Below are 27,693 nucleotides of genomic sequence, written 5' to 3'. Positions count from 1 at the left end.
ACTGGGCATTCAGAGAACTTCCTATAGTGTTGACTGAACATTCTTCATCCTGTGCTGATGGGCTGTTTGCTCCAACCCACCTCCTTCCCTCACTGTCTTTTGACCTCTGCTTCATTGCACACCTGTCTGTTTTACCCTCTTCTTCCCTGCCCTGATCCCTTCACCTCCCTTTTCTTCCTTTTTCAGCTTATCCCCACCTAAGAATGAACACACACACACACACACACACACAGAACAATGGAACTAACATACCACTTGCTGACATCACGCAGTTCACTTTGCTCGTGTGGTCTACCCCTTCCCCCACCCTATGTCTGTCTGGTCTATTCAGATTGTAACCTCTTCAGGGCAAGGACCATCTACTACTCTGGGTTTGTACAATGGGCCCCCATTCTTGGTTGGCCCTTAGACACTGCTGTAGTAAACATGATTAATAATAATAAATTCAGTTCCCTCACTGCTGCATAAAAACAAAGCTCAAAATGTTCAAACTACAGTGGCTGAAGGGATGCACCTAATTCCATATGCACCAAATTCGAGGAAAAAAATCAATGAAAAAAAATGGAAAAGATGAAAAAAAAAATACAAATAAAATAATGAAGATGTCAATATGAATTATAATTCATTTCTCTACATTTCTGAGAATTTATTAATATGTCAGCTCTTTTATTTACAGCAAAAATAAATAATATTTTAGCGAATTTTCTTTCCAATTTGCGACATAGGGTCAAGATGACCCACTCTGCCATTTTGATAAGCAATAACTCAGCCACAATGAAACACATCCACCAGCGGCAAGAGCTGCAATGCTAGTGACGCCTAACTCAAATATACATCAAGGCTGCATAGCCGGAAATTCATGTAGAGTGGCGATATCACGCGTTGATACATGTCAGTCATTTTAACACATGTCGCAGGTAGATGGTTAAGAATCGAGCGAATATTGTGGAAAATTGTGTTTCTTGGTGCCAAAGAATAAAGAATAACATCTTTCAGCATTATAAATCCAAAATGTGAGTATCTTTAAGCGTTATTAAACCTTAGCGTTATTATCGGGGCTGTATAATTATGAACTTTTCTTTGTTATAACTGGTTCACATGTAATAAATAAGGTCCATAAAAGAAAAGTAACAGTGTTAACGCTTAATAGACTACAAAAGTGATGATGTCACACTCCAAGCGGGTAACCGTGAGGAAGGGGATTATTTCTAAACAACTGGTGTCAGGTTATAACATCGAAAAAGGTCATTTTGTTTCCATGTAAATGCTGTAACTAACTGTTTTAATAGGTAAGTGAGTGTATGTTACTAATCATTGAGCCTTTAAGCAGTGAAAAGATGCGTTGGGATGGCTGCAATGTGGTTTAAATCGCCAACCATGTGGTGGGTGTGTCAGCCATCCATAACGCTATAATGCTTGCAGTCGGGAGCACAGTTAGTACATAACAATATTCAAATGTCCCATGGCAGAAAGAGGAAAAAGAAAACCCTCAGGAGCTGAGTATCATAAACAAAAGGCTGAGAAGGAAAAGGACCAAGCAAAACAGCAGGGATCCTTCCTGAAATATCTTCTCTTAAAATGAAAAATTATATACTCCGGGTAATGGAATCTCTTTAAAATTTGTTGAATACTTCACTTTGTTTGATCCAGTCATGAAGGAGCATCTACGTAAAATAACTGATCATGAAACCCAGGTTCATTACTTAGGAAAAAATATGCAGAATGAACTGATTCAAATCCTAGCAAATGCCATTAAAAAGAAAATTGTAGAAGCTGCCCATTCTGCAAAATACTTTTCAATAATACTGGACTGTACACCAGATGTGAGTCATGTTGAACAAATGACGATGATCATTCATTTTGTGGATATGGAAAAGTCTGCATATGAAGAGAATGTTGAAGTGCTCTTAAAGGAACATTTTTTGGGTTTCGTACCACTGAAGGAGATGACTGGAGCATTTATGACTGAAACTATTATACAAGAGCTTGAAACAATGTCATTATCTATTGAAAACGTACATGGCCAAGGCTATGATAATTGGAGTAATATGAAGGGTAAAGACAATGGTGGGCAAAGGAGAATGTTGGAAATCAATCCTAGGGCCTTTTTCGTTCCTTGCAGTGTGCATTCTCTGAATTTGGTTGTCAATGATGCTGCTAGATGCTGTTTGGAGGCAAGCAGTTTCTTTGACCTGGTGCAACGTGTTTACGTGTTTTTCTCAGGCTCAACACGCCGTTGGGAGATTCTGACTCGCCGTATGAATTCTCTAACTGTGAAACCACTTAGACAAGATGGGAGAGTCACACTGATGTTTTGAAGCCTCTTTACTATGAACTTGGAAACATTTATGATGCCCTAATTGAAATTTCTGATGATACTACCTTTACTGGATCATCTGGCAATATGGCACATTCAGATGCAGAAGCTCTTGCAAATGGCCTTTCCAAATTCAAATTTGTGACTTCACTCATTTTGTGGTATAATAATATCCTTTTCGAGATTAACCTCACTAGTAAGCAGCTTCAGGAAAAGAATTTGAACATACATTCTGCTATTCAAAAACTGCAGCAAACTAAAAATATTCTGGAGGAATTCAGAAGTGATGAAGGGTTTGAAAGAATACTGGTAGATTCTCTTGAGCTTGCTGAAGAAATAGACTTTCCGACAGAATTTGAACCAGAGGCAGTTCACATTTGGCAAAAGAAACAGCAGTTTTCGTATGAAGGACGAGACACACGCTTTCAGAAACCAAAACGAAGGTTCAAAGTGAATTTCTACTTCACAGTCCTTGATACTGCTAGTCACTCGGCTGACAAAAGATTTCAACAGATTCAGCAGCTAGAGTCAGTATTGGCTTTCTATATGATATCCACAGCTTGCAAAAGAAAACAACAAAACAGATAAGAGAATTTTGTTTAAAACTGGAGTCGGCATTGACTCATGAAAATTCAAAAGACATTGATGCTACAGATTTGTGTAGTGAGCTTCAGGCTTTTTCAAGACGACTTAAGAAACATTCCACTCCTGAAGAAGTACTGAAGTTTGTTAGTGAAAATAAACTCTCAGATAGTTTTCCAAACATTTTTATAGCTCTACGCATTCTTTTAACTTTACCAGTTTCCGTAGCTAGTGGGGAACGCTGCTTCTCAAAGTTAAAATTGATAAAAACATATCGGCATTCAACAATGGTGCAAGAGAGACTTGTTGGACTTGCCAGAATGTCCATAGAGCATGAAATAGCTGGAAAACTAGATCTAAAAGAACTAGTGACTGAATTTTCAAAACTTAAAGGAAGAAAAGTCATGTTTTAAGAGCACAGAGTGTTTTGTAAATACAGGTTAAAGTTCACTGAAGAGTTCTCTTATTTCTTTCTATATTGGATGTGGTGGTAATGGCAGTTAAAGCAGGATAGCGTAATGGATGATTTTGGATTTGTAATAATAAAAATTATAATTAACATTTTTAATGCATTTTTATTTGAAATTGGACTGAAATATCATCTAGCTGTCATGTACAAATCTATTCTGAAAATTTCATGTCTCTGTTTTATCTGATCTCAGAAACATTGGTTGGACAGACTGACAAACCGCATAATTAAGCCTCTGTTTAAAAAAAATGCTTAAAAAACATTAAAAGGAAAAAAGAAGCAAAATGTTTCCCAGTTTACCAAAAACCTCAGGCTAGATCTGCCCTTGGGGTTTGGGGGTGGGGGCGCTGATTGCATGCTTCGCCTAGGGCGCCAGTTGCTGGCAGCTAGTCTAGGGCCGCCCCTGCTTCCCCACAGCAAAGGCAGGTAAATAGTATAATGGCTAACAAGGGTCAGGCTGGAGACTCTTGCCTACATGCTCGGGGTTCTACTGATCGCCATATTTGGGGTCGGGAAGGAATTTTCCTCCAGGGTAGATTGGCTGAGGCCCTGGAGGTTTTTCGCCTTCCTCCGCAGCATGGGGCAGGGATCTCTAGCAGGAGGGTTCTCTGCCAATTGAAGTCACTAAAACACAGGATTTGGGGACTTCATTAGCAGAGTCAAGGAAAGGGTAGGGACGGTTTTGTGGCCTGCAGCATGCAGGAGGTCAGACCAGATGATCATAATGGTCCCTTCTGACCTTAAAGTCTATGAGTCTATGAGCTGCTGGAAGGGCTGCAGAGCTGCAATGTCACCTGTCCACTGCTGCTACACTAGCCTATGAGCTGGAATAACAGCTGCAGCTCCTCTGTGACCCCCATTGGTAGGGGGTTAGAAAGTGGATTCATTTAGGATTGGATCTCATTACCTGCTTTCAATGGGCTCCCTCCATGTCAGGGTAGTTTGGCAGGTGCAAATTATTCTACTGTTAGTTACCCCCATGTAACTCCACTGAAATCAACTGCAGACTGAATTCATCACTAATGATATGACAGCGTCATCATTAGGACAATCATTTTTATCAGTGCTGTGAAATCAATGAGGTTCACAGGTATGTTTGAGGGCAGAATTAGGTCCTATGTTTTTAAGAGTGATAACTTCATGCTAACTGGTGCTTTAAATCCAAATTGATTATTGCACAGAGTTTATTCAACTCTGTGCTTGAAAATTTTAATGACGATGTACATTTTAACCATTTTGTTCTATTAAATAGAAACTCGAGCTGCACAGACTTCTAAATAAACCCATTTTAAGTATTCTGGGATTTCTTTTGCTGAACGTGAGTCAGATTACTTAAAACTTTCTCTAAACCAGTTTCTTCCCATGTGCTGAGTTTTGAAATATGTTCTTCTTACTCAGAGTACAATTATTCAGGAGAAAGTGCATGTGCAATTTTGTAAAACCACAAATATTCACAGGCTCCACTGTGAGCTCTGCTGTTGGTTTATAAGTATGCTGTAATAAATGGTTGTTTAGTAGCTTTGTAGGATTGGCCTAAATTCAACTGAAAAACATTTCCCTGAGAGGTTTGCTGGTGGGAATGTGGTTGAGGCCATATCAAGAGGAAGTGTGGTTTTTACCTTTGCAGATATATTGCATGCTATTTCTAATCCAGTGTTGTCATAGATATTTAATGTTTCTAATCCTTTTGACATAGATATTGAGCTGAAAGCTGTTTCCAAAAATGATTAATCAAGTTCTAAGAAATTCACTACTGACACACAATTATTTTACCAGATACAGTATGTGGTTCAAAGTAAGAGAGACACTGTCAGTGTCATCTTGGGCAAAGCATGACCGTGTTAAACCCCTGATGTTTTCTTCTTCAGGACAGAAAATGATGCTGAAACAGAATCTCCTGTACAGTTGGATGATTTAAAATCAGTTATGAATGAAAATGAAGAGGATGAAAAGCTTCAAGTTAAAATACAGGCTTTTGAAGAAAAAATAAATATTGACAACAGTACTCCTGGCTCTGTGCGTAGATATAGTTTAGGCCAGGTTTCTAAAGAAGAAAGGAAGGATATGAGATTTAACAGGTATGATTCTGTAAAATGCATGACTGACTTTCATGCATATCAGTCTTGCAATAAATCTTTATCCAAACATTAAGGGAATAGTTCAATTATAGTATACCTGTGGGCACCATGAGTCTAATTCTAACCAGATCGCTTGTCAGGGCATCTCAGAGCTGGATAAGATATTTCTAAATTATGTATTTAACCTGTCCTAACATGACCATAGAGAAGGAAGAGGAACATGTTTGTTTACAGAACACTCTAGAACAGTGGTTCTCCACCAGGAGGATGCATATCCCTGAGGGTATGCAGAGGTATTCCAGGGAGTACATCAACTCATCTAGATATTTGTCTAGTTTTACAAAAGGCTACATGAAAAACACTAGCAAAGTCAGTACAAACTAAAATTTCATACAGACAATGACTTGTTTATACTGCTCTATATATACTATATCAGTGTTTCTCAATCTGGGGGGTTGCAATTTATTTTATAATTATATGGTAAAAATTAGAAAGTCAGTAATTTTTCAGTGTCATCTTGGGCAAAGCAATTTTTCAGTAGTAGTGTGCTGTGACACTTTTGTATTTTTATGTCTGATTTTTAAGCAAGTGAGGTGAAATTTGGGGTACACAAGACAAATCCACCTCTTGAAAGGGGTACAGTAGTCTGGAAAGGTTGAGAACTACTGATCTAGAAATGAAGATTCAAAGACCTCACCTGGATACTAATAATAGCAATTCTAACGTTAGTTTAGGTAATATATTTGTATCAATATTTTGGGTCAGATTATGCCCTCAATTACTCTAGATTGATATTTTGTGTCAAGTTAAATTTGATTCTGCCTAGACCCGTTGTGTGTTGCGACCAGGGCCAGCCCAAAGAAACTTGCAACTAGGATGTACACCTAGGACATGCAGGCCTCACCAATTCTAGTGGGATGTTTACTGCTCATGCTGCAATGTTGCATGGGTGGAGCATGACCCGTTTCATACTGACTTAGAGTTCGGTGGGCGATAACTTGAGCCTTTTGGGAATTTGGACATCTCCTCTGCTGGGGCTGTCATAGCTTCCACCCTCCTCCTCTTTAACAGGGAACCTATGTCCACTTTTCTCCTAATTCTTTCCAGAGACACATTCACCAGTTGTGTACTCATTTCCTGTTCCCCAGCTCCCCTTTGAGGATTAAAGTTTCCCATATTGTGAAAGGAGTGGTGGGGAAGGATGCTCATTGAGGGCTTGATTCTCCATTGCCTTCCACCTTTGCACTCATATACAACTGTTCAAAGTGAGTGTAAAATGCTGCCAAATCAGAATTCTTCACTCACACCAGTAGTAGCATTTTATACCTCATTTACTCTGGTGCAAATGACTACACAAGAGAGTGGAGAACCAATTCCTGAATGTTGGGGCTTGTGGCGAAGGTGGCCCAGCTGAAGGACTTTGGAGAGAACTCTGGATTTGCTTGAACCACTGCTGGATGGTATTATTTTAAAATGTGATTGACAGACTGGATACTGAGATGTTATAGTGATGAGTAATAGATATACTGGTGCATTCTCTAGTATGCATTATGTGACAGACCCAGACCAGTGGGGTACAGGAGTCTGGTAGAGGGCAAATATACTGGTCACTGGATGAGTAGTTTTCTGTTCCCTGGGTGACCAGAGCAGGGGCTGCACTAGAGTAATCAGGAACCTGCTAGAACCAGTTAAGGCAGGTAGGCTAATTAGGACACCTGGAGCCAATTAAGAAGAAGCTGCTAGAATCAATTAAGGCAGGCTAATCAGGGCACCTGCGTTTTAAAAGGAGCTCACTTCAGTTTGTGGTGTGAGTGTGAGGAGCTGGGAGCAAGAGGTGCAAGGAGCTGAGAGTGAAAGGGTGCGCTGCTGGAGGACTGAGGAGCACAAGCGTTATCAGACACCAGGAGGAAGGTCCTGTGGTGAGAATAAGGAAGATGTTTGGAGGAGGCCTTGGGGAAGTAGCCCTGGGAGAAGTCATGCAGCTGTTACAGGAGGCACTATAGACAGCTGCAGTCCACAGGGCCCTGGGCTGGAACCTGGAGTAGAGGGCGGGCCTGGGTTCCCCCCCAAACCTCCCAATTGACCTGGACTGTGGGTTCTTCCAGAGGGGAAGGTCTCTGGGCTGTTCCCCAACCCACATAGTGAATCTCTGAGGCAAGAAAATCCACCAATAAGCACAGGACCCACCAAGATAGAGGAGGAACTTTGTCACAATATGTTGTGAGATATAGATATTGTTGTCTGACTTCTTTTATTACTACAGTTGCGGTTTGATTTGGGTTCTGAGTACCTGTTTGTGAAATACAGGTTTATTAAAAGCTATTTGTATTTGCCAACCAACAGGATATTTAGGCCCAAATTCTGCTCTGAGTTGCACCAAAGCAGCTGCATATATGTAATTGAGAGCAGAATTTGGCCAGAAATCTTGTTATCTGATTCTTCAGCATGGTGTAGTCCATCTTATCTCTATCACAAACCATTTGTCTTTCTCTTTATTTACATTGCAGGTCCAAAAGTCTAGCTTTACATGCAATCCGTACAAAGGGGATGAATTCAGACAATGGACAAGACATGGACAATGGAGATATAGCAGCTGGCATCTCTTTCACAGAAATTTATCTTAGCCAAGAAAATGACAAATTGCCTCTTAGTCCAGATACTGAAGAATCACAGCTGGAAAATTCTTCAGTTTCACACCCAAGTATCAAATGTACAGAATCAGAAAATTTGCCAGGATCTGTTAAAGAAAACTGCCATGAAGGAAGTACAGAGACAATAAAAAATCTTGTGGAATATCAGGATAAGCTTTACTTGCACTTAAAGGAAAATCTTAGTAAAGTGAAAGCATATGTCATGGAGATTGGGAAGAAAATTCCTAGCCCAGATCAGTGTATTATTGAAGGTAAGAGCTCTGAACCTTTCAAATTATGGGAAACTTAAAGCAACAGTTTAAAACAAGAACAAAACCCTTCAATACTCATGCAAACTCTTAAGTAAGATTCTCTAAGCATGAGCTCTTATGTTGGATGAAACACGTTTTTACACAATGACGTTGTTATAAACTACAGCATTTTGAACCCTCTTTCATAGGTTTTGTTCTTTCCTTCAGCAATATTGTGCATCCTTCAGAGGCCCCATGCTGGCAGTCCTTGCACACCCAAAACTCCCTTTGAAGTTTATGCAATATCATGCAAAGAATGCTGGATTGGACTCAGGGTCAGTGTTTGATTCTCTTCTTACATCAGGATAAATCAGTGTAGCTAATAGAGTTACATCAGGGTAGGTCAGAAAAGAATCAGATCCAGAATCTCAAATAAAGGTGTTGTGTTCTGCTACGCTCTGATTCAAAGCCCACTAGAAGTCAGTCGAAAGATTCCCAGTGGGATTTGAATTGGGCCCTTATTTACCATTGCATCAGAACTCTATAATGATTCTCAGTTTCATCATGCAGAGTCAGTGGATAGTGTTGGGAGCCTTCCCTACCCCCCTGAGACCTCTTTCTACTTGGCTTCCCAAACACTCAGTTCAACTCCACATTTTATCATTTGGGTATTTTTATTTGGCATACAGCAAAGCAACAGTGAGTGGACCAGAGAACTAGATAAATTCATGGAAGATAGGTCCATCAATGACTATTAGTCAGGATGGGCAGGGATGGTGTCCCTAGCTGGGAATGGGCGACAGAGGATGGATCACTTGATTACCTGTCCTGTTCTGTTCATTACTTCTGAAGCACCTGGCATTGGCCACTGTTGGAAGACATCATACTGGGCTAGATGAACCTTTGGTGTAACTCAGTATGGCCGTTCTTATGACTCAAACGCAGAGGTGAATGTAGGATACATCTCACAACCAAAGTTACACTGCAATACTCTTCCTTTATATATGTTTACACAGATCATTGCATTTACTATACATTGCATCACACGTTTTGGGATTGACTTGGTTACTTTGTAGGGACCAATCCCTGTACTGCATGTTCTGTCCACGCACTTTCCATGCATGACTTACTCTTTAGCTTATCTTTGGATTCTGGACTTGTCCATTATTAACTTGTTCTTTGTAAATGGTTCCCTGGATGTTCCCTCCCCTTATCTTAGCTAGTTCAGACATTCTGTCACTCAGCTTACTGACCCATTTGCCTATCTTAGTTAGCACGGACATTGTGTTTTTAGCCTGCTCATCATTTACCTCCCTAAGCCTGTCTTCTAAGAAGTGAGGCCTTCCTTATGTCCAATTATTCATGTCAAGCCAGGTCTACAGATAATTGTTTTCAAGCACTTGATAGCCAATAATGAAATGGGGCCTGATCCTGTGAGCACCCTGTGGAGGTGCTCACTACCTTGCAGGATTGATCTCAGTGCATTACTCCTTTTCAAATTAAAATTCTTAAAGGCCAGATTGTGAACAGAGCTGAGTGAACAATTGATTTTTTTTTTTTCGGTTCAGTGGCCAAACCGGAGGGGGCTGGGTGGGGGGAAACCCTAACAAACAATTCATTTCAGACCCAAACTGATTTCTTTTCTTTGCTTTTTCATGCTGGATAAAACCCAACCTCTTATTCAGGCTGAATGAAATGTTTCAAATGTCAATTTGAATTGAAATTTCATGTAGAAACAACTGTATCTAAACAAAACATCAACAGGACTCATTTTGAAAATCTTTCAAGACTTCCAAAAAAAATTCAGTTTTTCTTTGTTTGCCAAAACTATTAGCTGAATTAAGTTCACATTCACTGAATAGTTTCAGTGCCCTAAAAAAATATTGATGGTTGGTGTGTGTGGTGGTTTTTTTTGGCATGAGTTTACAAATGTCGCCCAGCTCTAATTGTGAACATCTTACTCCCATTGCTGAGCAATTACTCGTGTGAGTAGTCCCACTTACTTCAATAGGTGTATTGATCACCAGTGGGAGTAAGGCGTTAATAGTCAGGCTAAATAATTGTAGAAAATAGCTGAATGATTCAGTTCAATCAATAAATCTGATACGAAAGCTTTCATTTCCGATCACTTAAAATCTCATTCCATAGTAAGACATAAAGCAGGTCTCAATCGTTGACATTTGTGCATCAAATGCCTTTCCAGCTGTCTGTCTTTATTTTGTGGCCAAGGAGTTGAAAAGCAGTATTGACCAGCAAGCGACACTTTTTGCCAAGTTTGTTTTTTTGCAGAAATTTGAGGAAAAATACTCCAAAGTCCAGCTTTGCTGTTTGAAACACTTCTCATTGTCAAAGTTATTCGTATGTCTTACTGTTTCAGTAAATGACAATGGGAGTTTGAGAGTGAACAATCTGGCTTGGGAGTTTGCCTAAAGAATTAAATGTGAGTCTATATCTTCTTTTAATATAGTGAATATTTTTAAACATTTTGTTCAGTTTCCTCTTAGTGACATACTAATTAAAAGCCCTATTATAGTGATGTTTTAAGCAAGTCATTATTTCACAATTCATTCAGACTATTGTAATTTCCTGGGAAATCATCAACTAAAGTTCTTGAAGAAACGTGATGAGTAAGGACATATTTGTTGAGTAAGATAGATGACTTATGTGACTCATTCTAAATACATTCACAGAAACTCACTCATGCTCATTACACAGGGGACAACTTGTTAATATTTCAGATATTCCATAAACTGCTCAGTCCAAAATCTGGCAATTATTTGACCTATGTTATTTCCGCATGTCATAACAGGAGATCATTCAAATTTATACATGTTTTATTCTCTATAAAGATATTTGTGCATTATTCAGATTTTTTAAAAAACATATCTTTGGTTGATTTTGTGTCAGTTAAGCAGGAATTTGTTGAATTTTTGGGGGTGTGTGTGTTAAATATGCAAAATAGGAAAGAAACAACGAGGAGGATAAGAGGATGTTGCAACAAATCAGTACAATTTATCAATAATGGAGAGTACAACAAGTTCCCAAACAATAACACTTGATTTGGGTCATGTCCTTTCCTGGGCTTTTTAAATATAACTGTTAATGTATATTATACACACAAATTAACAAAGAACAGTATTGGATGTAAGTAGCACCCAGTAGATTATGGGCTGGATTCTGTCACCCTTACTCAAGGTGAATTAGAAATAAGGCATACATTTTTAACAATGAAGGTAACTAACTATTGAAACAAACTACTAAGGGCGGTGGTGGATTCTCCATTCCTTGATGTCCTCAAATCAAGAGAGGATGCCTTTATGGAAGATAAGCTTTAGCCAAACACAAGTTATTGGGTTCAACAGAGTAACTGGATGAAATTCTATGGTCTATGTCAGACAGGAGGTCAGATGATTTAATGGTCCCTTCTGGTCTTAAAATCTGTAAATAATACCATATACTGTGAAAAGTCCCATTGATTTCAGTGTGGCTGTTTCTGGAGTAAGGTACTATTTGATGTTTGTGAGGGTGGAAACATCTGGCCCTACAGTACTGCAGTTATACAGAATTTAAATTATGTTTTTGTTGACCACAACATAAAATATGTGTAAACTTCTTAGGGCAAAATATATCCCGTATAGTACTTTCTTGAACATACAGTGTGTACTCCCTTCCTTTACAAAATCTCAGTCTGGTACTTCCAAAACCTGATCACTTGAATTTTCACTTAAGCTGGAAACACATCATTCAAAAGTATCATAAGCAGTGACAGCAGGTGCCCATAACCCATACGGATTTGTTCCAACACTGCTTTATTCCTGCATATCCCTTAATACATTAAACACAAGCTGAACATGATTTCTGCCCAACCCTAATAAATCAGTTCCCTGGTAGAGGGCAGAGCTTCCTGTAGGTCCAGAAGGAACTTCTTGGGAAGGTCTTAGAGAAGCAGTGGTGAAGATCACCACTTAGCAAACTCCCTTATCTAAGCTGTAGTTTTGAATTCTAGAAGTGAGGGCCTGGCTGGCCATCACTACCTCACATATTTGTTGTATATAATCTAGTTGCCTCTGCTGGTGCTGTAGGTAAAGTTTGTCATCTGTGTGAAAAAGCTTTGCAACAATTTTCATTTTGTCTGTCATTTTCCTTAATTTTTTAAAAAAAATCTGTGTCCCTGAGTCCTAAGGCTAAATTCTTGTCCTGGTTATAGGCATGGGACAACCTTGACTTCAGTGGGAATTGCATACAGGGATCCAAATGCAGAATTTATCTCCTAGTATTTAGCAGTTTAAAGGGTTTGTAGAAACGTCTACCTTCCTCACCCCTTTCAGCACCTTGAAAATGCCAATCAACACCCCTCCCCACCATCTTTCTTCTGGTGAGTTTGACAGTGGGTCTAACTCTATTCAAGCCAGTCAAATGGGAATAACTCCATTGAAGTTAGTGGCATTATACCAGTCTAAAACTAGTGTGAAGAGAATCGGGCCCATGTTTCTAACTTTATGTTACTCTTCCTAGCAAGGATGTGAATAATGGATAGTGGCTGATCATTCATTCATTCTCTTTGTATCCTGACATGAATAAATAAATAGATTGACCTACCATACATACATACATATGTATTTCTCTGATCTGTTACACTGTGTTTTGACCAAGTTTCTTTACTATTGGTTTGCACACTCCATGTGTATTTCATAATCTTTGCATAGCAGTATTCGTGCTTTACAACATGTGTTTTGCAGACTCCTTATTGATTTATACACTCAGCCAGTAGTATTACTCAATCTCTATGGATTGTAATATTTCTTTATATGGTATTTCAGAATCCCTGTAATATTGATTTGTACATTGAACTTTACAATCTTAAAGGGACACTCAGGTTGAAAACTGTGGGCTCAGATCCTCAGATGGTATATATTGTTAGTTTACACTAGCTGAGGAGCTGCCCCTATATATTGAACAAACAAACAAAAACAATCACCATTTTCCTCAGCTGTGTTCTCACATTTTGTAGGGTGCAGTGCATTCTGGGGTGTTTAGGCCCAAAGAAGGTTCAGATTTTGAACTGAATCAGTGATCTAATTATTACACCCTAGAGATCGGAGGTGTGGTGGCTAGTGGTTAAGGTGCTTGACTACATTCCAGAAGGTCATGGGTTTGCATCTTGCTTGATCTCACATTGAAAGGCCACCTCCAATTCACATAGCTGCAGAATGGGTACCTGATCCATCAGGTTAGGGCAATCAAAGGTGGCTGGACATGAGGCAGGCCACCTCAGTAAACTTGTGTATTGTTGGCTATGAAATGGATGTGCCTTAACTACATCAGCCTGAAGAGCAATTGATTCAGGGGAACTTTGATTGGAAATGAAGCTGGATGGCTGGCTTGATTGTGGAGCGGGCCTGAGACCATGGTCAAGTTCAGGGTATGGTTGCAAGTGCTTAAGGTCAAAATAGAACAAAGTTAATGTGTTGGCATGAGTGAATATTTGGAGCTAAGCTCTACATTTTGGTATAGTGCCAGAAGGAAGTCATCTGAAACCTACAAAATTAATTGATTTGGGTTTGCTTCCATTTGGGGTTGAATATTTGGTTCAGTTGTTTTGAACCAGTTTACCCATGTTTGCTTCTTTTCCATACCTTATATGCCTTTTAGACATTCCTGTATATTATGTCCATCACTTCACCCTTATTTAACCCTCTGAATTTTTCCTTGAAAATTTTCACCGTATTTATCACATGATTTTACCCTTTATTAAACAAAGCAAAGTAGTTTTCAGCAGCTCATACTTCTCCATATGCTTTGTGATCTTATATATTATCAGTGTTCAAGGATCTTGCTTATCTCAAAGGCCAGATTCCCTGGTCTATAATTTCCTGAGTACTCCCCAGTCCTTTTATTAAGTTTAAGTTTATGTTAGCTAGAATTTCCAGCCACCTCAGTTTCTCTGTAAATTGAGTGATTAAGAACAGGAGACTCAACATTAACTCCTGGGTACTGTTCACAGACTGTTCATTGACCCTACTGTGTGCCCTTTGAAAGGTCACTTAACCACTTTACCACTCTGTGTCTCTGTTTACTCGTCTGGAAAAATAGGGGTAATAATGAGTGTAGTAAAGCACTCTGAGATCCCTAGGTTAAAGGTGCTATGCCAGCGGGAAGTATTATCATTCTATTCAGTGTCATGAACTTTCAGAGTAAACTCAATGAGGACTACAGCAAATTAGCTTAGAGCTGAAACTACCTTTATTTCTTTTTAGAAAATTTAGCATTGACTGATTCCTCCAGTCCCTGTGCAAGACTCACAGCCATCGACTGGGCTTACTTTTTAGTCTTCTCAATTACCACTTAGGATGATTGCATCTGTGATATTAGTCCCCTTATTTATGCCATTACCATCACCCTTATTGTACACATTTGTGTCATAGGAATTGCCCTAGCAGATCCGACTAGCAATCCATCTAGTGCATACCCTGTCTGTGAAACTGGCCAGTACCAGATGCTTCACATTCCAAGACATCTTTTTCTCTTTTTTTCTCATGCTCTCTCTGCTGTGCCTAACAACTCCTCGCTATACCCATACAACAATTGCAGTTGTCTGTTTACAATTGGTGAAGGAAGGACAATGTTTCCTTTCAGATAATTGATATAATACTACCATTATAGTACCCACATCCCAAATCCTTACAGGTAATTTGTGTGGCAGGTGACCCATCAGAAAGAAAACATTTGAGAGTGCCTATATATGGAGGATATTTTAGAATCTGCACATCTCTGACCAGAGATTAAACTTTTTTTTCCAGGGACAGAGCTTAAGGATTTCTAATGTATCATTCAAAGGCAAGCTTGGTATTGAATTAACATCAAAATCAGATTGGAAATGTAATGCCATTCTATGAAAATATTATAACATTCTGCATATGCTGTGCCAGTTGTAAGTCACTTCTGATTCTTGGTAGTTCTACAGGATAAAATATAAACAGCAAAAATTGTATAGGATTTATGACAGAAATTCCTTAAGGTGGGGGGGGGATCTAGTTTGCAGTGCTCTGAACCTAAATCTGGGGGTTGTTATGTTTTATGCTGAATTGAGAGATAATTAGTACCATATGACAGACTAGATGGAAAAGATCACAGCTCCCCTGCAGTGTTTGCCTCTGCACTCTTTTGATAAATTTAAACATGCCATAAGCCAAACATTGATTTAGAACACATGGGCCTCTGCTAATTCACTATGACCACAAAGTTACAGAGACACAGGCCAATGTTTCTAGACATTTTTGCCTATGCCAAAATGTATTAGTTGGCATCATATTATTTGGGACTAGTATTAAGTCCCAGACTCATCCAAAATCTAAAAATGTATGCACTGTGAAAACTGAAGTGTTAATATACAGAATGGCTTTGTTGTGGGCATTGATTGTGGTCATCAGGTTTCAGTGGAATCCCAGCTCTGCAAGGATTGTAATAGGAGCACTAACACACTCCTGCCTGCAGCCTGCACAGATGTGTGATCATAGTGAAAACTAGCAAATCAAGTGCATGTTCATTCTAGTACAGTAATTGGAACCATTAATTTAAACATAGGAAATGAACTAATCTCTAGGTGGATCTTGCCTGGCAATGGGCTAATTCCCTGTGAGGGGTCTTGGGCACTGTGCTGCGAAGGAAACAGGAATTTTGGCTGCTGGGAGGTGAGTTAGATCTGGACTCTTAGGAGGAGCAAGTACTGATGCAACCAGCCTCCCCACTGACTGGAACTATACTTCTCCCCCAGCCAGCATGGCTGGGATAACCTGCTTGCTCCTGCTACTAGTTCTTGACCCCTCCCTTGGCTCATGGACCAGATGGGGTAAGGCAGGTTTCACTGAAAGGTAAGGCAGGAGTTAGGGAGGAACTGGCACCAAGTCCAGAGTGGAGAGGGCCTGGGGCTTAAAGGAAGGAAGGTGGATCCAGCAGCCCTTTGGAAGAAGGGGAGGGTTTCTGTTGCAGAGAAGATGGGAGTGTGATGAGGCTATGGAACTGTGAGAGCTCTTGCTTCCTTTAGGAGAGGGACAGGAAGGGAATCGGACTGTAATCAGGAGAAAGAAAACACAGTCAGCAAAGATGTTCCTCAAAGGGAGTCCAAACAAGCTAATGTAAGCAGCAACAACAGCAAAACAGCAGACTCTCCCAGTCTGGGATGCAAACCAACCCTAGGCCTCGGGGTCCTCTCTCTATCTCCAGCAGCAATAAGTCCTGCTGTTCCCCACTGGCTTTCGGTAGATGCTCTTTTGAGCTGGCTCATCATTATAAATAGAAATCAGATAAACATTCTTCAGCTTTGAAGACGGGACCCTGCAACAAAGATGCCTTTTCACTGCCTGTTTCTACTTGGTATGCAATTGACTTAGATTTTCAGTATAATGGGGCGTGGGGAAGGAGGGGGGGGGAGGAGGAAAAAGCATTATAAAGCTATACAGATCCATATGTTTCCAGATGTGGCTTTTGCCATTCATATTCAGAGAATCAAGTTTACTACACTAAAAGCTGAGTTTGCCCTTCTGGATGTCCATATAACCATATCTTCTCCAGGAACATTTCAAGTGAGTATACTGGAGGTGAAATATCTCTGCCTCAGTTGTGACAACACACAATAATCTGCCAAACTGAAAAACTGCTAGTGCTCAAAATCAAGATGAAGAACAAAGGGCCTCTCTTGAGGATGACATTTAAAAATTCCCTTTTCCCTTATTCTTTTCTAAAAATGTATTCTATTGTTTCCATCTTCAGAACAAAAGAAATGAGATAGGTAAAGGAAAGCAGTGAAGGGGAAAATGGTTTAAAACTGAAGTTTTGAAAAATTTCACTGCTTATGGCTGCTTCTGTTTCCTTCTAAAGACTTGATCCTGCAAACACATGTGTACATAAATGAAATTTACTCATCAGAGTAAAGTTAAACTAGTGGGACTATTCACATAAAGTTATGCATGTACATAGGTGTTTGCAAGATCAGTGTCTAGTATTATCTCTAATCCAATGACCAGTTAAACTGAGGTAAATATCAAGCAGTGACTCTAATGACCTTACATTGCTAACTTCTTTTGCTTTTTTTCCCTAGCCCAGTCACTGAATGATTAATTATGTTAAAAACTGTAATATCTCTGCTCCTGTGTCTTGCAAAAACAAAATGGTGGTTATTGCTTTGCTAACAGTTTGAGATCTTCAGACAGATGTGGTGAGAAATATGTTTTGACTGCGGTTAGTGGGCCTGGCTTAATGTAGCTTTGCTGTTGCACTGAGTTATGACATATATTTACAGACTGATCCCCGTTGAAGTCAATGGAGAGTTTCCCCATTTGCTTCAGTGGGAGTTGGGTTAGGTCTTTAATTTTTCCCTTCGATATCCTTTATTGTTGTCGTTTTGGTTCATCAATTATTTATATTTCTATTGCCTCTGTATATGTGTTTCAAATAGTGTTAAATCCATTATTCCTACATCTCTTGGTCTAGCTGTTTGAACCAAAATCCTTTACATATATGAGCATGCCTCTACCCAGAGAAAAGGGTCCCATACTCTTTAATTTGAGGGGGGATTATTAATATGAATGTGACATAACTGACAGCCATTCAGCTGTTCAGTCTAATACATAAAATACTCACCAGTAAAATTTTATATGTATAAGCTTCTTGTAAAATGAATCAAAACTATGGGATTGTCCTCACTGCAGGGTTCACTCAGGCTTTTATTTGGGTGTTGCCCCTAACCCAGCTTCCATCCACACACACAACCTCTCACCTAAGTGTGGTGCTGCTTACACTAGAACTACGTGTCCAGACTGGGATATAGGTTAACACCAGAGTGCTGCTTACTCTTGGGCTGGTAACCCACTCACTTTGCAGTGTGGATGCAGGCTAAATCCCTTGAGTGCTGTCCTCTAAAGCCTTCCCACAATTCCTGTCCCAAAGGCAGACAAGTTCTCAATTCATTGGGAAAGAATCACATCTTACTCATCTTACTGTAGCACTAAGAACACCAGAAGTCCCCCAGACATCACCCCAGATGTCCTTACATCAGTGAGCACAGCAGCACCGTAACTGCAGTGGAGTGACTTTGCAGGGTGGTGGCTCATAGCCATGTTAGACCAACCTGGGCACTCACAACCAAGTGCTGATCACCAAACTAATTCTGCAGTGAGGACGTACCCATGTCATGTTGTCTTGTCCCTGACCTTTCCCCTCCCTTCCAATGCAGTGTCTTTTGGACTAACAACAAATACATGGAATCTTAAACAATCTTGTCTCAAGTATATATTAACTTATCTATCCTCCAACTCCTTGAGCCAGTGTTCTTAAAATAGCCATATGATAAGTCAGTCTCTGCTGTGAATCGTCTGGGTTTTTTCACAGTAACAGCTTTTAAGAATCAATTTAGTATAGAGGTGTCTGTAGAGTCACTAATCTAAAGGTTGAGTTGATGTTTCCATAAACTTGGATTTAGGTCAGCTGGGGCAGGTTATTAAGAGAGCTGGAGGTTGGTTCAAATTGCTAAAAATTTCCTTTCTATTTTTAGAAGTGACAATTAGTTTTATAGTGTTAAACTAGTTCTAGTATAAATCAGTTTCAGGGGTTTTAAAATATAAGATATAATGATATCATCAAGGAAATTTGTTACTTTTCCCCTTCCTTTTTCCATTACGCATTTTTGGCCAATTATTTTAAAGAGATGCAGAGACATCTTTGCTGTATTAGCACTTCATTGCTTTAAATAACATCAAAAGAAAGTTAATCCTGGCATTTGGCGTGACTCTGATTTGTTAAATGTTGGGCGAATTGCTTCAAAACTATTACCTGTTGTTGACAAGGATCACATGTGTATTGTTGTATCTCACTGATAATATGCAGTTTAGGGACAAACTTGTCATCTTCATCAGTGCAAAGCCAGAGTGAATTGTTTGGAGTCTTCATGTGGGGAACAACCTAAGAACTGAGCAAGCAGTGTTCACCTCCCCTCCATGGGCAGGGCAGGGGTAGCCCTTCATCTTCTCCACAGATTCTTTTCCAGTCCAGGCATTGGAATAAAGGCTGAGCCTTCTGCACACTCACTGCACGTGTGTTTGTAGGAACCTCCTAGTGATAGACATCCATCCCTCCCCTGACTCACTCTCTTACCGCCTACATATTGGACTATGCCACTCTGCCATGAAGACCAGTTTTACCATGAGCCTGGGATATGAAATATCCCTGTTTCCTGCTCCCACTGCCCCTCACAGCAGAATCACTGATTCCTCTGTTTTGTGGACATGATATCCTTGGATGTACTTACTGTAAATGAATACAGAACAATATCATTCTCAAGCACATTTCTCCCCATGCTTCAGTTCACCTACTTTGTACTGGTGATAAAAGAAGCTTTTTGCTCAGGTGTGTTTGTATCTTATTAACATGGGAATGCAAAACTTTGTCACTGTGTTATGCATATCTACAATTGATTTATTTTAGACCCTTTTACATTATTTTGTAAGCATCACCTCCTGCCTAACCTAATAAGTACATTTAGAGTAAAATATCCTATTAAGTAACCAAAGCCTGCTCTCAGTTGCTACGTGTACACAGATGCAAATACACTGACTTGATCTGGATGATCGTGACTAAACTTAAATTGAAGAGCTGTGAGTGAGAGCAGATTTTGGTCTGTTGGGTCAAACATATCTCTGTAGTAAATGCCACTGACGTCAGTAGGAATTATACCCTAGATACCTTTGATTCATGGTGCTTTTCAAAGCATCACAGTGATAGGACTGGGGTAAGTGTCCAATTTAGTATATGTACAGCTCAGTTGGGAAGTCACAGAATTCCTTAACAACTAATCTTTTTCAGAGGTATAGCCAAATATGGAAGTCATAAGCAATTTGATAGCTACATAGGTCTAAAACTGATAGAGGACAGAGCTGAAGTTGCAGCAAGGCAAACTCCAGATCCTGAGATGATGAAACCTTATGAATTATGTGGGACATTAGACATCTGGATAGTGAGAAAGTCTGAGTCTCTGGATCTGGAAATTTTAACCCAAATTTGTTCATCTGTATTCATTGTGTGCAGGTGCTTTACAAGCAAAAGTGTATTTTGGTAATAAATTGTCTAACATGAATGTCACACAAATACTTATAAACTATGTATCTATAATATAAAGGTAAAAAGTAACTCTCATTATGAGATGGAATGGGCCGTCTATTGGTTAGAGCAGGAGTATGAACGCACACAGGTTCTGTCCCAGGCTATTAAGGGTATGTCTATACTACACACCGGATCAGTGGGCAGCGATCGATCCAGCGGTGGTCGATTTATCTCATCTAGTCTAGACATGATAAATTGACCCCCGAGCGCTCTCCTGTCCACTCCTGTACTCCAGCGCCATGAGAGGTGCAGGCAGAGTCAACGGGGGAGCTACGTTATTCACGTAGCTGAAGTTGCGTAACTTAGATCAATCCTCTCCCTTCCCCATCCCAGTGTAGACTAGGCCTGAGTATGGACAAATCCCTTAACTTTCATCCACTTGTGAAAAGGGCACAGTAACAGTTATCGACCTCACAGGGACACTGTGAGGTTTAAGTAATGTATGTTTGGGAGCACCAGGTAAGAGATTATAGAAATGCAGCATTATATTAAAAATATGCAGCTATATGATGAGGTGTTACAATAGGAAATGGCAATTAATGACATGTATTTGAAGCAGTACTGCTGATAGTAGATGAGAAGGAAAATCTTTGTGTGGGGTAATATTACAGCTCCTAAAAATGTGTTGTTTCAATAAGCTTCTTAAATATGAAAATGTAGCAGGTAAGAATCAGTATAGAAGTAGCTGGGTATTTGAAAAAATGCCTTCTATGGGTAGCTTGGCAATTTTCAGGAATATTTTGTGCCAAAAATGGTAATGTACTAAACAATATTAATGAATTATGCTGTACTACTGAGTGTGATATGCCACAAGTTCTCTCCACTGACTCTCATATTAGTGTGAATAGTTACATTTTAATACAGAATCTAAAACCTATAATACTAATAACACCATTGGAAATAGGTTAAAGCTCTAATCTACCAAAGCATGTGCTTAAACATGCATAACTACACACATGCGAGTGGTCCCAGTGACTTAAACGGGATTATGCATATGCTTACACGCTTTCATAGATTCATAGAGTCTAGGACTGGAAGGGACCTTGAGAGGTCATCGAGTCCAGTCCCCTGCCCTCATGGCAGGACCAAATACTGTCTAGACCATCCCTGATAGACATTTATCGAACCTACTCTTAAATATCTCCAGAGATGGAGATTCCACAACCTCCCTAGGCAATTTATTCCAGTGTTTAACCACCCTGACAGCTAGGAACTTTTTCCTAATGTCCAACCTAAACCTCCCTTGCTGCAGTTTAAGCCCATTGCTTCTTGCTCTATCCTTAGAGGCTAAGGTGAACAAGTTTTCTCCCTCCTCCTTGTGACACCCTTTTAGATACCTGAAAACTGCTATCATGTCCACTCTCAGTCTTCTCTTTTCCAAACTAAACAAACCCAATTCTTTCAGCCTTCCTTCATAGGTCATGTTCTCAAGACCTTTAATCATTCTTGTTGCTCTTCTCTGGACCTTCTCCAATTTCTCCACATCTTTCTTGAAATGTGGTGCCCAGAAGTGGACACAATACTCCAGTTGAGGCCTAACAGAGTACAGCGGAAGAATGACTTCTCGTGTCTTGCTCACAACGTACCTATTAATACATCCCAGAATCATGTTTGCTTTTTTTGCAACAACATCACACTGTTGACTCATATTTAGCTTGTGGTCCACTATAACCCCTAGATCCCTTTCTGCCGTACTCCTTCCTAGACAGTCTCTTCCCATTCTGTATGTGTGAAACTGATTTTTTTTTCTTCCTAAGTGGAGCACTTTGCATTTGTCTTTGTTAAACTTCATCCTGTTTACCTCAGATCATTTCTCCAATTTGTCCAGATCATTTTGAATTATGACCCTGTCCTCCAAAGCAGTTGCAATCCCTCCCAGTTTGGTATCATCCGCAAACTTAATAAGCATACTTTCTATGCCAATATTTAAGTCGTTAATGAAGATATTGAACAGAGCCAGTCCCAAAACAGACCCCTGCAGAACCCCACTTGTTATGCCTTTCCAGCAGGATTGGGAACCATTAATAACAACTCTCTGAGCATGGTTATCCAGCCAGTTATGCACCCACCTTATAGTAGCCCCATCTAAATTGTATTTGCCTAGTTTATCAATAAGAATATCATGCAAGACCGTATCAAATGCTTACTAAAGTCTAGGTATACCACATCCACAGCTTCTCCCTTATCCACAAGACTCGTTATCCTATCGAAGAAAGCTATCAGATTGGTTTGACATGATTTGTTCTTTACAAATCCATGCTGGCTGTTCCCTATCACCTTCCAAGTGTTTGCAGATGATTTCCTTAATTACTTGCTCCATTAGCTTCCCTGGCACAGAAGTTAAACTAACTGGTCTGTAGTTTCCTGGGTTGTTTTTATTTCCCTTTTTATAGATAGGCACTATATTTGCCCTTTTCCAGTCTTCTGGAATCTCTCCCATCTCCTGTGATTTTCCAAAGATAATAGCTAGAGGCTCAGATACCTCCTCTATTAGCTCCTTGAGTATTGTAGGATGCATTTCATCAGGCCCTGGTGACTTGCAGGCATCTAACTTTTCTAAGTGATTTTTAACTTGTTCTTTTTTTATTTTATCTGCTAAACCTACCCCCCTTCCTATTAGCATTCACTATTTTAGGCATTCCTTCAGACTTCTCGGTGAAGACCGAAACAAAGAAGTCAAGACCTAAATGCATAGTTCTGGCAGTAAAATGCGCCAATGGACAAAGCTATAGAAAGGCGGTATGCTCTTCCTTCTGTTGCAGTGAAGCTTGGGGAGTTTAGAAAAGTTGTGTCTTTTCCTAGTCAGTCACTAAGGACGATATGCCCCTGGGTGCAAAGGACTATGATTTCAGAGGGGCTGCACATGAAGCCCACTGGGTGAGCAGTTATACAGGGGTATCTGCACACCCCTGTTCACCCCCCAAAAAGGTTTCTGAACTGGCCCTGCTTAAACTGGCACAAGAAGGTCACTTGAGCATGTCAGGAATAGCATGTCAGGAATGGCATGTTTGCATATATATGGAGCCAGTGGCTCCATCAACCAGCAAGGAGGACTGTCTGCTATTCCACCCTATGGATAGCAGCTGTTAGGAAAGTAGCACAGCAGTCTCTCTCTCTCTCTCTCTCTCTCTCTCTCTCACACACACACACGCACACACACACACACACACACACACACACACACACACACACACCTAATGAAGACAGAGTGGATGTCGGCTATCTTTCTCATGGAGGAAAACTGATGCTCTAGGCCTGATTCTCCACTGCCTTGCACCCTGTAAAGTCATCTACACTTGTGCAAGGTGCATATCAAATTCTACCATCATTGTAAATGAGTGGAGAAGTCCGATTTGATTGTACTTTACACTCAGTCGGCACAGACATAACTAACCAAGGTGAAGCACCATGGAGAATTAGACTCTCTAAGACCTACCTTATTAAAAATGTCTTTGTTTGAATAGTGCTTAATCTTGGAGAGAGGGTTCATACAGATGGGATTTAAATTGTGCAAAATCATCCCTCATTTTGCCAACCTTTACTCAATTATTCATCAGCATCAATGGGCATTGCATGCACAGAATGATTGCTGGATGGGTCCACTGACTGAATAAGAAATCTCAGGGCCAGATTCCCCATTACATTATGGCTCCTTTGTGATACTCCAGTGTGAAGGGACCATAAGGCTTTTAGGTCTGGCCTCTGGGAATTCCACCAACATAGTGGAAATCTCCAGGTGGTGTAGAGTCATCTCCCCTTTGCCATCTCCAGAGCAGAGGCATAAGAGATTATAGATGGGGAGGATCAGGATGTAGAATGAGCATGTTTGATCTGGCTATTCCCAGCTGCTGAAATGGCCTCTCAGGGTGATACGCAACTGGGCATAAGTTAAAGCACCATCAGAGTTGTTCTTGTTTACACTGGGGGCCTGGCTGTTCCCACCAGCCATTCTATCAATGGGTGAAGTGCAAAGATGGTGGAAAGTCACAGCTGTGGCCTGCATTTTTGCATTGAGCTTAGCACAGCCAGGACAGATAATTCAACCTTCAACAAGGCCTCCAAGTCAACATTTTGCAAAAATGGAAACACACATCTAAAGGGTGCTGCCATTCCAGTTAAACCTAGCATAAATATGATCAGAATCACGCTATAATATATTATGCAGTGCATACAGCCTTCTGTATTAAGAACGTCACACTGAGGGTGTTTTCAAGTTGCATGTCACCACCATGGTTTGTTTATAGATAACTAATATGAATGTGGTTGAGAAAAATATACAAGGCCAATACTGGTTTCAATAGAAAAACATGAGTGAGCGATGAGAGTCCGTGAAAAATAAAAACACCCTCTCTATTTTGATTGTACATAATCTTTCAACCAGTCAATCAAGCTGTGACCTTTGGAGAGAGTCTGTCTGTTCCAGTGAGGAGATCTAATCTCCATTCCAAGTGTTGGTTTGATGTTTTTACACCTATGAATGTATAGATGTTTCTGCAAACTTTTCCATGTCATTTAATTTATCAACCTTTAAATGCTAAACCACCCCCAAAACTAAAACTTTCCATTCTTTTTTCTATGAAAATATTTGTATTTGCACTAATGTCAGTGATGTCTAGAGGTTAGAGCAAAGGACTGCCTCTGCCACTGTCTGACAGCAAGTCACGCTGTAAAATGATGGTACAATAATTCCCTATCTCACTTGGGTGCTGTGACTCTTAATTAGTGAATATTTGCAAAGTGCTTTGAGATCCTGAGTTGGAAGGTGATATTTAAGAGCAATGTGTTATTATGAAGATTATTTTATATACACTTGATGAGAAGTGACATTTATAGAGCCTGAAGTCCTTTTAAACTGATGACAGACTCCGAATGCCAAATTGCTCAGTGAACCCTGAATAATACTGCTCTTATTGTAACTTTTAGGATGACTGTATTAAGTACTGCTGTATAATAAACATGTGGCATGCATATTGGTATTGTAAATATTTTTAATTCTTTTGTGGCTTTCAGTCAATCTATTCAGTGACCGAGTGAGTTGAGTAACACTGCTCTAGCCAATGACTAATGGTGCAGCTTTCCTTTTTGAAAGGGAAAGTCCTGAATTCATTATTTTGGGCATAACCCCTATTGAAATCAGTTTTTGCCTGAGTAAGGCCTGGGTGAGAGCTGCATAAACTTGGACCAGAAGTGAAGTCTCACTTGGTTGCTACCTAACATGGGATGCTCTTTCAACCAACTCTTTTAAATAAGAATGAGTTGTGAACAGTTTTAATGTATTCATCTGTTTTAATAAGCAAGCCTGTGAGTGTAAAATACAAGTTTCAGCGCATTATTTAACAAAAAGGAAGTGATACACACTAAAGGCCCAACTCTGCCCTGTGGAGTCAGCGATAAATGGCTATATAAGGTGCAAAACAGTGGAGTTATATATGTGCAGTGGGTGAAATATAGTCCTGTGCACAGGATCGGTATAGGGCCTATGCACCACTTATTGTGGCTTATATTCAATTTAACTGGTACATTGCCTGTGTGCTGGCCCTCTGAGCAGTGCTGAATTTCACCCATTTTGAGTTTTAGAGACAACTAATGATACTGACTAAATGAATATCTACTCTTATCTGGATAAAAACCATTGAAATGTGAGAAAGTGAAAAATATAATTTAAAATGTGAAGACCTAATTGGTATATTTCAAATATGAAAATAATGGTTTCCTATAGCCAGAAGCATTGCATGTTTAAGTGTAAAGTAATATCAGGTAGATAAATCTCTTTTAAGTAGTTGATGTTAATATTGTGTATATTTGTTTCTAGATACTGTTAGAAGTTGTGTAGCAAAGCTGTTCTTCAGCTGCCCCCTGAAGGGTCATTACTGCCTATACAGTAAATCCAGTTTTACTCTCATCAGCCGACAGCCTCAGCTATGGATCCATATCATGTTTCTCTTTCAGCAGGTGTGTGCAATACATATAAGTAGTGGCACCTCAATAAACTGTACATGAAAAAACAATGTTTTAATGGTAACCCATTTAGATATGTTTATCATCTCCATCACTGTTAGTGTACGTGTGTATGTCCTTTGAATTCCCCCTTCTGATTTCTCAGAAGTGGACAGAGTTACTTATAAGCTCTCCACTATCCAGTGCTTTGCAGTAGACTGGCATAATGTTGTATGACAGAGTATGTGCTTTCTGTTAAATATAACAAATTTAAGATGTCCATATGAAATTAAGAAATCTGAAGAACAAACAACATTGGACCAAAACATGTCATCCTTATTCAGGCAAAACTCCCATTAAAGTCAAGACCCGATTCTGCTTCCGTGGAAATTAATAGGCAAACTTCAGCTGAGTTATGTGGAAGTAGAGTCAAGTCTATAGACTTCAATAAGCCTTGGAGATGATCAGCACCCCTTAATCAAAACTCCCAGAGGGCAAGTAAGATCATCAGGATTTGATCAGTGTTGTTCACCTATTGATTAAGATGATTCTTTTGATGATTATATTAAATATATTTCCACATAAAGACCATTAATTGATCATGCTTATCTGGAATGAATATATCTCATGCTTATCTGGAATGATCTATATCTAGATGAGAGATTTTGAATAATATAAAGTTATAAAAGAAAAACAAATCTGCATTCCCAGTTCAAGATGAATCATGATGTTTTTCTTGTATTCGTAATCAAAAAAAAAATCAGCTTCTCATAAACTATATATAGTAGTTAAAGATGCAGCATGCCCAATGTTATTGCGATGTTAGGTCTTTTCCACCTCTAATTACTATTAGATCATTGGGTCAAATCTCTCCTCAAGTGCAAGGCATAGTGACATAGAGGATAGATCAGATATTAAACTAATGCTACCCTTGATCTTGGCTAAATGTTTACCACAGGAATATTCAAACCCATATGGTACTGTAAATTGGTTGATTTAACAGATCAAGATACTCCTACATGTTGTATGATGTCCTAGAAATAAGTACCCAAAAGATCAGAAAAATGCAAATGAGAAGTAAGAACATTTTGATTTAACTCTTTCATTTCAAGTAGTCATACCAGCGAGCAGATTACTGTACCACCAGTGAGCTGAGCCCTCCCTGCCAGCTCCAGTCTAAATTCAGCACTGAGAAGTGATCTGTGCTGTGGCAGCCAGCAGGTCACGAGGGCCTAATGTCACAGCTGTATAGTTTAGCAGGGTATGGCAAAGTACA

The 27,693-nt window shown here is 39.7% G+C and overlaps 1 protein-coding gene across 2 annotated transcripts in view; it reads left to right on the top strand.

Annotated features, from left to right (window-relative positions):
* Positions 1-27,693, top strand: part of VEPH1 (ventricular zone expressed PH domain containing 1) — a 145,639-nt gene that overhangs the window by 75,855 nt on the left and 42,091 nt on the right. For both annotated transcript variants that reach the window (XM_054039306.1, XM_054039308.1), the window contains exons 8-10: positions 5,237-5,446; positions 7,954-8,348; positions 26,293-26,432. In XM_054039306.1, coding sequence (XP_053895281.1) covers positions 5,237-5,446; positions 7,954-8,348; positions 26,293-26,432 — 745 coding nt within the window. The remainder of the gene's footprint in view (positions 1-5,236; positions 5,447-7,953; positions 8,349-26,292; positions 26,433-27,693) is intronic.

The sequence above is a fragment of the Malaclemys terrapin genome, chromosome 9 (assembly GCF_027887155.1).
Source record: "Malaclemys terrapin pileata isolate rMalTer1 chromosome 9, rMalTer1.hap1, whole genome shotgun sequence".
Classification (NCBI taxonomy): domain Eukaryota; kingdom Metazoa; phylum Chordata; order Testudines; family Emydidae; genus Malaclemys; species Malaclemys terrapin.
This window is presented reverse-complemented; position numbering and strand designations above follow the sequence as displayed.